Source organism: Actinia tenebrosa, unplaced genomic scaffold (assembly GCF_029948245.1).
Source record: "Actinia tenebrosa isolate PJP-AT-01 unplaced genomic scaffold, QUT_ActTen_1.0 PGA_scaffold3__52_contigs__length_22856419, whole genome shotgun sequence".
NCBI classification, from domain to species: domain Eukaryota; kingdom Metazoa; phylum Cnidaria; class Anthozoa; order Actiniaria; family Actiniidae; genus Actinia; species Actinia tenebrosa.
Window position 1 is genome coordinate 8,977,190 of NW_028292580.1, and position 12,036 is coordinate 8,989,225.

Sequence of the window (12,036 nt, forward strand, 5' to 3'; positions counted from 1 at the left end):
TTGCCTGTGTTCAGTTTAGGGCTTCTAACAAGCACCGCACGTTTTCTTGCAGTAGTATCCCTTCAGCATGTGTTCAAAGTATCTCTGGTCACACCACCCCTTTTCTTTCCATTCTTTGCAATAGTAGTGAGTGTCCACGCATTTAACAGCTGAAAAAAATGCAAAGCATTGTAATTAAGTTCGACGAAGAAATTACGTTAGATCTTTGCGGCTTGATTTCCGCCAAGAACGTCATTTCCTTTCTCGTGCGAAATGCACATCAGTGAATTACAAGTTTTCAATAAAATTCTTTCTGGCTGACAGCACACGGCGGTCAGTGTTTGACCACCATTTGCAGCAGATAATGGTTCAAAGACTTTTACCAGCTGATTGAAATCCATGGCCAGCAAACTTAAGTATTTTAGAATGAAATCATAAATGATTTTGTCAACATGGTGGATCAGAAGGCACATACCTAGGGACAACAGACATGTTGCCGCCATGTTGGTTGACATAAGAAAAACCATAAGTAATTTTGTTGACGTCAAGTCATGTGTTCCCCTGTGCCCACAATGCTCTATCCGAAGTAGTCAGCGGCATTAGTGTATGACCTCACTTCCGCTGGTCAGCATTCCCGTAATGTCATATTACTGAAAACTACATATAAAGCTTACTTTTTTGAAGAGGAGCAGACGCCATCTTCTGTCCAATCCAGTCAACAAACGAACTAACTCTCGTGAAAACCGAGTAATACGCGTTCCCACAATGGTGGTCTCCCCAGCTGACCACTCCTTGCAGTTCCCACCGACCGTTGTCGTCTTGACAGGCCAGCGGTCCACCACTGTCCCCATGACAACCACTCTGTGTTTGATTACCGTCGACAGTCCCTACGCAGATACTAGAGAATCTATCAACTCTGTGTTTTTTTTTGTTCCTGTCGTAGCAATCTTGGTAAGACACGACCGGTAGCTTGACAAGACGAAGGAAATTGGATTTATCTCCGCCGAACTCGTTCATGCCCCAACCTGAAAATAATCGTTGAATATCCTCTTATCGTTAATGCTCAATTCTCAGACCCTATTAGGGAGGGTACCCCTGTCCTTCGTCTCGAGTTTTAAAGTAATTCTGTCAGGGGAAACTTTGTTATTCATTGAACTTTCACACTTCCTTTAGCTATATTTACATATATATTTATATATAGTAAAGTTTACAGTTTTCATTAGACCTGATGATGTTGTCGAGATGACAGCGAAACGTTTCCTTTTACAACTAGTTTTCTTAATAAATTGGAAACTTCGTTGTAGTCTTTTTTTTTTCTAAACAAATTTAGAACCATACTTCCAGACATCCAATGCTGAACCGTCCAATGGCAGCACGAAGTTACATTTACGTTTATGCCAGAGATTTCTGCCCCGACACCGCTATCCCGGGGATTTACAGACTGATCAATTACACTCAGACTTCAAAATATTTATACTTTCGAGCAGTCTGTCGTTCGTTGCTAGTTCGATTCCCGGAGTTGGTGACGTATTTCAGTGAGTATAGAGCGGCTTATTGGTTCTATTCTGCGTGACCCCACCCTGAGAATTGGTGCGACTGAGGCTGGAAGCAACAACCTCCCGCACAATAGTCCGATCCGGTACCGAACGAACTGAGCCAATTGTGAAACGACGTTTTTAAACATACCAGTCAGAAAGCATTCCTTCCCTATTGGTACTTGATCATATAGTCTTGGCAAACATATCGAGTATACAGCACATGATATCTTTACAGTCCTGTCGAGTCTTAGGATGGCAATGTCGTAAGCATATTCTGAATCCGCTAGGAATCGACTGTGAAGGTGGACGGCAGACACTGTGAAATCTTGCTCTGATATGTCTGTCACATTGCGTTGGTACTCGCCTAATTATAATAGAAATATGAATGTAATGATTTCGAAATATCTGTGAGTTAGCCGTGCCCTGACTTTGATCAACCCAGAGGTTGTTTCAGGGTTCAATCTGTGAGTTAGCCATGCCCTGACTTTGATCAGCTCAGAGGTTGTTTCAGGGTTTGATCTTTGAGTTAAGCATGCCCTGACTTAGATCAGCCTAGAGGTTGTTTCAGGGTTCAATCTGTGAGTTAGCCCTTCCCTGAATTAGATCAGCCCAGAGGTTGTTTCAGAGTTCAATCTTTGAGATTGATTGTTGTTCCAGGGTTTGATCTGTGAGTTCGTCATACGCATACCCTAACGTAGCTAATTTCGGGGTTTTGATAAAGTTAAAGGTTTTTGAAAGCGCACGGCCCCATTATCTTACCAAGCCTAACTTTCAATGCAGAGACTTCCTGATCAAAAACACAATGAGCTGCAGTCACAACCCACTCAAGATTAAACAGACTGCCACCACATCTATGAACATAGCTATTATTTTCTTTCTTCCAGCGAAGAATCTGTGCCTGCCATGGCCATTGATTGGGCGTTGCTATCTCTCCACCAATGATGCGCTTAACTGGGGTCTCGCATTGTGGCTTTGAAACACGTGGAAGAAATCCTGTTAATTAAGGGAATGTAATATTTCTTATATTAATATTTATTTGTTTTTCGTGATAACTTAGTTACAGAAATCATATAACTTAATCGAGACCAATATAACACACTTTAGTAGACCTTAATTCCATTGTTTTCCTTTGTGTTTATTTGACTATTACACCGACGTTGACAAGTATTTTTTATTTCGAATTCACGGGTAAAATGCCTTCACTCTATCAACTTTTTTTTATTCCATGGTTTTACTGCATGAGTGACTAATCCAGGGAGTGCATCCCCCCGGTCCCCCCGGCTCCGCCGTCCCTGTAATCTAGAGTGACTTCACTCGAACCCTGGTGAGAGACTATAGTCCTCGTTTCCCCCAGAGCTACGTAGGACAAAAGACAAGTTAGCCCTATCAGTGAAGTTGCTTTTTTTCTCTACATACACCATTGAACTCTGAACTCTGTCATTACATCTTTTCAAAACAACGACACGTACGAAGCCAATTAACTTTTCAAGAGTAGTTTTACTTATCTAATTTGTAACCCGTGAAAGAGTGTTTAGACTAATGGAGGTTAGTAAATCTTATAGGGATTTTAATTAGCTCATCAAATACTTAGTAGACTAAAATAAAGACTAGTAGATCTTATTTTCATTGTTTTCGTTTGTGTCTATTTGTCCATTACCCACTAAACAAGTAATTTGTATTTCATGAGTTCATTTCATAAGCTCTATTTATAAATATAAACTAAATACCTTACCTTTGACATTTTTAGGATAAGCCTTGCACATTTCTGCGACCCATATAAAAAAGAAAATCCGGAAAAGGAAGCACTTCGCAGCCATAAGTTTACTGCTTGTCACGCCTCTAAAATTCCACTTTCTAGTCGCTTCTAGTTAAGCCGGAGAATTAGCTCACACTTGAAAAATGAACAAAAAAACAAAAAAAACCAGCCCGAACTAATGCAATAATACTGTTTTTATACGATTAATGTTAATAGTGTTTTTACCGATCGACAAGTATTTGTCTTTTTGACAATACCTACATTATTACAATTTAGTAGGGATAAGTTCTGATTGGATGAGTGAAATGCAAATGTTGGGATACCTGTATTGATATAAACACCAGTGACATTTCTGGGCGGGAGAAACGACCGGTCAGAACAGAGAGAGACTACGTAGCAAGCATCTGATGCAATGTGTTCATAAAAATACAATGGGTCACACCTAATACAATAGATAGAACGACCATAAAATACATTAGATTTATTTTCTGAATACATTACATCAAATGAGTGCTATGTAGGTTCTTCCATAACAGATTAAGTTTCCCGTTTTTCCTTCCCGCCAACGGCAAACATGACCTCATTTTCATCGCGTATTTCGTCTTTTTACCTTTTACAAACCTTCTTACCAAAGACAAATATTCTTATTTCTACTATGTGGAGATTTTTACGATCGGAGGGGGTCAAATCAACGCAAATTCACAGAAAATTGTTCTAAAACCCATATCAATCCACGAAGAGAAGTAGAATAGCCAGCAAAATATTTTTAGTACATATTAACACATATTATATCTGAAAACCAGACCATTTTAGATGAAACTGTTTCGCAAGGAGCAAATTTTGTTGAATTTTCTATTGGATTTGGCGATTCTATCCCCCACATAAACAAGCAGTGACGTCATAGTGAATTAGGGCAATAGCGCAGCGCAGCCGTGACGTCATAAAAACGAAGACAACGGCGAAATTCGGACAAACAAACTTACAACTTTACTTTCAGAAGATAATTTTCACAGCCGATCGCAGTTGATCTTAGTTTACATGGGGTTATTATTGTAACTTTAAGTAAAAATAATAAAAATCGGTTCGTATAATCCTTGTAGCGGTTAAACAGAATGCAATGTTTGTCCGAATCTTTAAGCTATTTTTAGAATTAGCGCGCTGCGCTATTAAATATCCAGTGTATGGTTGAAAATCTTCCGCGGAGCTGGGTACGTTACAGCAACCAGTCACGCTTCAAATCACGCAACCCGTCACTAGCAAGCATTCCACAGGTTCTAGTACTTGATGGTGGTTGAATTTGAACCCGTCTAGGATAGAAAAAAGAATTTTGATAATATATTAGACCGAAGGCAAACAAACAAGTAGGCAAGCAGACGAGGAAACAAGCGACTGGCTGGTCGATCAAAGTATTTTGCGGTCCACCCAATGACCCCCTCTTTATTTTAGTTTTAGTTTCAAGTTTTGATTTTTCATCCAAAATTCAGTGACCTTTAAAATAAAAAATCAGTAGATAAAGATGATCTCCCTGAAAACTCCACACTGAACTAATTCTACATTACTAGTCCGCTATAGGACGTTTGCATGATGGCATCACTGACCTCTACTACCAGACTCCCTTGCACACTTTCTTTTGTTCAGTTAATTAGCACCAATTGTCTTACTATTCTCATAGGGAAATACAAATTTGATTAAGAAAGAAAATTCGCGAAGCATTATGGTAGTGGGAGTCAAATGATGCCATCATGCATACGTCCTATTACAGGTGATTTTGTGCTACCGATATACCTCATGATGAGTCGGATGACAATCACCATAAGTCTTCCTGCAGTGGTAACCCTTTGTTATGATCCACTTCACACCATCGTTTATAGATTTCCATTGTTCACAATAATAATGAGTATCCATGCAGCATGCAAATATTTTTATTCACTCAAGACCTAAAATATCAGATTTGATTACTTACCACCGAAGCCAGTATACACCAACAAACCCCGAGTCTAATTAACCATGGATGTTATATTTCTAATATCCCTTTTCTATCTCATTCATAGAGGTAAGCCACGTTTAGTCAGTAATAGAGGTTTACAGCGGGTTTATTTTACACTGCTAGTTGTGTATTACAGCCAGTGTAAGTGGCCGTAATTTTGGAGCTCAACTCCAACAACATAGCTTATGAAGTTATTCTTAATTTTTTTACCTCTTTTGTACAGAATCTGCTAATTTATGTTTTCGATCTTGCTTTAAATTTGTTAAAAATTTTAAGCAACTTGTTAACGGCAAACATGAAGCGTCAGTTTACAAGAAAATACAGAAGGATAGATATTTTTACGAGTGTCAGTTTACAAGAGTGTATAAGCAAATCTGCCTCAGTCGGGTTCTCGCGGAACTCGATATAGCATACACTTCACATTTAGATCATTACCGAGTGACAAAAACACATTCATAAAAAGAATTCAGAATTCTTCTTCAGAATTAGAAAAACTTGACGTAGTTTCGTTTTAGATTGGAATATGACAAAATGAACTTTGAGTTGGAAATGTCATTTTTCGTATTTTTGAGCCAGAAAACGTAAGACCACAAATCCGTTTACTCCCAGATCGCCCATTCCAGATCTTCCACCGACAACGTTTTTCGAAATTGGCCGTGTACACCTATTTCAAAAAACGTTGTCGGTCGAAGATCTGAAATGGTCGATCTGATACTAAACAGAATATTGGTACTTTTATGCTTTATGCCTGAAATACAAAAGAAAAATCACTTATTTCAAAGGACGTTGTTTGGCTGTGTGTATATATTTCATTTTGCAGCGTGTTACTCAGTCTTAGATTTCAGATTTCAGCTCTCCAACCGACAACGTTTTTCGAAATAGGTGTATACATCTACTAGTTTCAAGGAAAAACATGTACCGCTCGCCCTCTTAGGAAACCAGATTTGATGCAGAAGAAGCTCGACCTCTCTAAAATGGGCCTAAGATTTTCTTAAACCAAATTATTTTAAAATAATTCTTAAGGATTCTTGACTTTACTTAAACAGCTTTTAGAGCGTATGAGTAATGTTTTATTTGATGAATAAATTATACTGCCTCATTTCTATATTTTTTCATGTAAAGTGAATGAGAGAATGGCCAGGTGTCCGAAGCAGCCGGTTCAATAATATATTAGTATATAGCATTGGATTTATTAATAATAGATACTATTCTGTCTGTCGCGTTTTGCAAGATTACATGGATTCCGCCTTAAAGTTATCCTTTAAGAGTTCCCTTTAAGAATAACCTTAAAGGAATATATACTTATTTCAATAAAGTTAGTCACCTGAAAAGCTACAAAGTTAAGACCGGCAAGGATTATGGGTAGATACATTTTACATGTTTCAACCGCTTGATAACTGTTGATGGACTTGAGAGACCTCCTCTGAGTACCCTCAACTGCTGCAGTTTGTGTCAAAAGCTTTAGTTGTTGGATATAAAGCATTTTCCCATGATTCTCAGCAATCACAGCTTTCTAGGTTTTTGGCCAGTGACTAACTTTATTTGAAATAATTTTATGTATATACTGAAATATATATATAAATAATAAAGAAATAAAATATAGTTTCGACAAATAAAATATCCTTACATGTCGAAAAAGGGGCGAAAAAATTAAAAAAAGAATAAAAAAAGAAAAGAAAAAAGAAAAAGAAAAAGAGAACGGTGCGATGAGAATGAAAAATTCGCCACATATCTTACATGTAAATTTATACCCAACACTCAGGGTCTTCGTAAAATTACTGAGGACAAGGTGCTGTCTTTGTTATTATATGAAATATTAATGGTTAGACCTTCATGTGGGTTGGATGACTACGTTAATGCGGGTCACGTCCCTAATTAACTGAAGACGTTAAAAGAGTACCACGAGTATATTATTTGAATTACTGTCAAGTGTTATCCTCTATAAACTAAGTTAATTATACTCATTCACAAAAATTTTTCGATCTACTTTATAAAACGTTTTTATAAAATAATTGGGATACTACGCGCGCTATGACTGGTCGAAACTCTACTCGAAAAGCGCTATGACTGGTCGAAAACTACTCGAGAAGCTGGAAACTACACTCCTCTCGTGTTCTCTCAACATCCCGCGTGTTTTGATCAGAGTATCAAACACGGAAAACTGTTTTTAATCTGTTAAGGAAAATTCTGAAAAAAAATATGTTAAAATTAATTCATTACTTATCTCTCAAACTGCAAAAAACAGGCAAGAAACCCATAGCATCAAAATTACTTTTTCTTCCATTTTCGATAAACCAGTTTTGAGCAATGGGTGTAAAGATATGGACTTCAAGATCACGATAGAAGGTCAAGCCTTGGTCAACCATACTTTCCTAACCACTCAAGCCACGAACGATGGTCACTGCGAGTCAAAGTGTTTCATGGATGATCTCTGCATTTCATACAACTTTGGAAGAAGCACATCTGGGCAGTCAAACACGTGCGAGCTGAATGAAGCTGATCACAAGCAGTTTCCCAATGATCTTGTACCGCGACCAGGCACCATGTATAGGAATGCCGAGGTTAGTAATTATAAATGTGAAAGGGAAAGATAACTATAGGCTGAGGTTGGCTCAGAGATGGTCGATCACCCATCCATGCATCCATGCATCCATGCATCCATGCATCCATGCATCCATGCATCCATGCATCCATGCATCCATGCATCCATGCATCCATCATTTTCTTTCATAGTGCGCCACACATTTTGTTGATTGTTTTCCCTCTATTTATTCAGAATACTTGTGACTGCAGTACCAATGAGGTCTGCCGAATGGATTTTATTCAAAAGACACATTTTTGTGAGTAGGGTAAATTAACGCTACAGTAGAGTTGAATCCAATATTATTATCTATTATATAGACATAAGTGTTTTACTGGGAAATACGCCACTGGTATTTTTCGTACTAACTACATTCGGGACCTGAGTAACATATTTCCCATACCTTCACTAGTCAGGATATCGAGGACGTCACTTGAGATGTTTTCTGGGACCTGTTTTGATTAACTTGCGTCAGTTTTTCTTTGTGCATAGATTTGTCTATATAATTAAAAGAAAATTACACGTTGGCTTTGAAGATATGAAGTTTATCTTTTCGGGTTGAAAAATATTTCACCACTTGAAGATAAACTTCATATCTTCAAGCCAAAGTGTAATTTTTTTATTTATTGCGATAAATTGATGCGTGACTGAAGAATCTATCAAATCTTACGGATGGATCCTTTCTTCAATACCCTGCAAGAAAAAGAAGAAGGGAAAAAAAAAACATTCGACCTCTGGGCTGATCGAATTCAGGGCATGGCTAACTCACATATTAAACCCTGAAAAAAGCACTTTTGGACTGATCTAAGTCAGGGCAGGGCTAACTCACGAGCTCTACTCATGCGGCGAGTGCACTTCCACTACACTACCCTAGATTCTCTTGTACAAAGTTTGTGGTTTAATCTTAAGCTTTCGATTTTTTCCAAGGTTTTGCGGCTAAGAACTGTAAGAGCTTCAAAGTTGTTCGGGCTGATTATTTTCTTGATGGAAGTGGTCAAGGTCAAACCGGCCTCTGTAGGGGTGTTTTCAAATCACCATCAGGCAACACTCCAGCAGAGCCTTATCGTATAACAGTCGAGATGTATACCTATCTAGTCACTGCAAGTTCGAGTGGGGCCATGCATCCTGGTATCGGATTCAATGTCAAGGATGAAGACAATTTTAATTTTGTTTACTTCAGGTAATGACTGTTTTTCATCAAAAAATGGTACCGTAATATCCCGATTATGCGTCTTGCGGTTACAGGCCCACCAGCCTGCTAAAATGGAAATATCCTTCTAAGCTCCCCTGGTTATTAGCGCACCTCTGGTATCTCGTATTTTTTCGTTGATGAAACAAAAGCAAGACAAAAAAAAACCGTTTCCTTGCCATTCCAAATCCCAAAATTCTTCCTTCCTGTCAGTAAGCCTATCAAAAACCCTTTAAATGGGTACGAGCCCAGGGGTTATAACCGGGATTTTAAGGTAGCCGCTTCAGTGTTAGTAGGGACCATAAGCTGCAGGACTGCAACGACGACGACGACGGCAAGCATAGACTCTTATTGGAATGTACGAAACACTGTGCATCATTACCGTCTTACTAAAGAGAACGGCTATGCCAAAAGCTCATCTTCGCTGATTTTCGTTTTAAGTAAAGCGACTCCAAAAGACGTCATTTCACTCCAAAACGATGTGCTCATTGAGTAAAATACTAGACAAACATGAAATAATAATACAATAGAAGGTTGAAGCGGCTCACTTTCGCCAACGTTGTCGCCCGCGTTGCCGTCCTGCAGCTTAAGGTCCTTAGTGTTGTGGAAGGAAGGACGGAATGAAGGAAGGAAGGAAAGAAGGAAGGAGGAAGGAAGGAAGGAGGGAAGGAAGGAGGGAAGGAAGGAGGGAAGGAAGGAAGGAGGGAAGGAAGGAAAGAAGGAAGGAGGGAAGGAAGGAAGGAGGGAAGGAAGGAAGGAGGGAAGGAAGGAAGGAGGGAAGGAAGGAAGGAGGGAAGGAATGAAGGAGGGAAGGAAGGAAGGAGGGAAGGAAGGAAAGAAGGAAGGAGCGGAAGAAAGGAGGGAAGGAATGAAGGAGGAAATGAAGGAGGGAAGGAAGGAAGGAGGGAAGGAACTGCAGAAAAGGGAGGGAGGGACCACGTAGTAAGAAATAAATTTATTTTATTGGTATTTTTAATTACATTCTTTAGAACGCATGTAACAGCATCTTGTTCAGGTTATGTTACACAGCCAGGGAGATTGCAAGCAAACAGTGTGAAAATAATGAACGGAGCCTGCTCATATTACGTGCCTCCAGCCAATGCCTGGTTCAAAGTAGAGATTAAAGTTTATCCAGGTCAAGTAAAAGTTTTCATAGACGACAACTACGCAACAACTTACTCCGGAATGTCAACCACTTTGATAAAAAGAGGTGCCCTGATGGTGTTCAATGGCTACGGAAATGCAGTGAAATTTCGAAATTATCGTATTGAAAATTTGTAAGGCACAACGGGTTTGTATACTGGACCGAAAGCGAATATGGGTCAAATCACAGAAGCGATTAAATATTCGTTCTGAATTAATTGTTCCCGCTAGTAGTAAAGATAATAATGGCGAGAAACAATCCATTAAATGCATGTCTTTGGGTTTAGGGAAAGAAAAACAAAGTAATGATTCAGTTCACGATTTCGAAAATATGAAGGCATTAAAAAAAAACATCTCCTTCAACACTTCCCGCTAGCCTGCGAAGGTTCGTGCTGTAAACCAGGCATAACTAGTCAAATAAGATTACTACATTCAACTCGGCTTCAATGATTGCTGCCCAGAGTTCCTTTCGGTTCAGTCGCGTAGGCTTGAGATGGTCGACGACAACGTTTTTTGAATTGACTGTATATTACCGTGTGCACAGGGGTCATGGAGTGGGAGCAACTGGGGGCTATCGACCGACGTCTCCCCAAAATACACTCTTCACAAATTGGATTTTAAAAAAATGTAACAGTACATACGTGGCGCCTTTATGTATTATAGTAATATAATTTGTAGATTTTGTTCAAGAAAATCACCACATTGAGTTTTCACACGTTTGGGACTACATTGCATGAATTTGTAAAACACTGTAAAAGATAACACATTATTTATACAAAGGGAATAACTTTAAGTAAGTTACCTATCCAGCTGTAAGCCAAAATGAAGAAAATTAAGTCACTTACTCTACTGGAACTTTTTCAATCTCGTACCCAGAGCCTGCGTTTCCTCTGGCCTGTGCGGCGAAGAGCGAGGGCTCCGGCGTACTCCATCATTTGGGAACAGGATTCTTGGACCGGTGTAATAGCGCATGCGTTCAAAGATTTGCCAAAAATTAAAAAAATATATTCCCGATTTCTAATTTTTATTTTGATCGGAAGTAAACACAGAACTCTATTTGAAAGCTATAGTCCCCCAGTCGCAGTAGTACCATACTAACAGAAAATATAGCTGACTATATAAAGAGAGAACATACTGAGAACCAAAACCAAGAGGAGTGAAAGCTCTTGTCAGTAAACTTTTCCCAGAAGACATTTCAAATTAGGAATACTCTCGATTTTTCCGAGATCGAGGTTGCTTACGTATAAGTATAAGTTTAAAAAACTGTTTATTCTCACTATATGAGCAAAAAGGAATTGATGGTATTACTCTTTCTAAAAAGATATTGCCAAATATATGAATAATATGCATTTAAAAAATCTTATCTGGAAACGATGGGGCTTGAACCAACAGAAAAAATTAAAAAAAAAAAAAAAAAAAAAAAAAAAAACGATTCCAAGGTGCCATACCCCCGAGACATCCGCAGAGCTGAGGCGGCGTATGGACTTCGGACCTGACGGCGATTAAATCCTTCTGCCCTTGGGTGCACGAATTACGCAAGAAAATGTTCTAGCCGAAGCATCAGGGGAGAGACCAGCCGGCCCCCAGACCATATCGGCTAATCCCTTGCATCTCTGCCACGCACGGAATCGGTTGAAAAAAATACTGTTAAAAAGTCTAGTCTATTCGGTGCATTGTTTTCACGGCTATTGTTATGCTGATTTACCTGGAACCGTGGTCCAGTGGATAAAACTAGGGCTTCATATCATGACTCTGAGTCAAGTCCGGATGAGCGAAGTTAGTACCTGGATGGGTGACCTAAAACTTGTGCCTACAAAAAAAGTTGCAAGTTTTATTCGTAACTTTTAGCAATCGGCCCTGCTT

General features: G+C 39.0%; 2 protein-coding genes across 2 annotated transcripts; one reads left to right on the forward strand and one right to left on the reverse strand.

Moving 5' to 3' along the window:
- Nucleotides 1-19: 19 nt before the first annotated feature.
- LOC116292337 (elastase-1-like) lies at nucleotides 20-3,397 on the reverse strand. The gene is made up of 5 exons (XM_031699624.2): nucleotides 3,250-3,397; nucleotides 2,277-2,510; nucleotides 1,666-1,881; nucleotides 654-1,004; nucleotides 20-149 (listed from the first exon to the last, which is right to left on the reverse strand). Exons 1-5 carry the CDS (start codon nucleotides 3,332-3,334, stop codon nucleotides 25-27), a joined length of 1,011 nt encoding a protein of 336 aa, XP_031555484.2. The 5' UTR covers nucleotides 3,335-3,397; the 3' UTR covers nucleotides 20-24.
- A 1,847-nt stretch (nucleotides 3,398-5,244) lies between these two features.
- Nucleotides 5,245-11,187, forward strand: LOC116292348 (putative skeletal organic matrix protein 7). The gene is made up of 5 exons (XM_031699645.2): nucleotides 5,245-5,326; nucleotides 7,559-7,821; nucleotides 8,037-8,100; nucleotides 8,769-9,021; nucleotides 10,020-11,187. The coding sequence occupies exons 1-5, from the start codon at nucleotides 5,281-5,283 to the stop codon at nucleotides 10,309-10,311; spliced, it is 918 nt and encodes a 305-aa protein (XP_031555505.1). The 5' UTR covers nucleotides 5,245-5,280; the 3' UTR covers nucleotides 10,312-11,187.
- Nucleotides 11,188-12,036: the final 849 nt, after the last annotated feature.

Bases quoted from the DNA above. Each gene is read 5' to 3' on its own strand.
- LOC116292337 (XM_031699624.2), bottom strand. From the start codon at position 3,334: ATGGCTGCGAAGTGCTTCCTTTTCCGGATTTTCTTTTTTATATGGGTC. The intron at 1,005-1,665 runs GTATGTTTAAAA...GATTATTTTCAG, and splicing joins GAAGGAATGCTTTCTGACTG to GTTGGGGCATGAACGAGTTC. The intron at 150-653 runs GTAAGCTTTATA...CATTTTTTTCAG, and splicing joins GTCTGCTCCTCTTCAAAAAA to CTGTTAAATGCGTGGACACT.
- LOC116292348 (XM_031699645.2), top strand. From the start codon at position 5,281: ATGGATGTTATATTTCTAATATCCCTTTTCTATCTCATTCATAGAG. The intron at 7,822-8,036 runs GTTAGTAATTAT...CTATTTATTCAG, and splicing joins CCATGTATAGGAATGCCGAG to AATACTTGTGACTGCAGTAC. The intron at 9,022-10,019 runs GTAATGACTGTT...TACATTCTTTAG, and splicing joins TTTAATTTTGTTTACTTCAG to AACGCATGTAACAGCATCTT.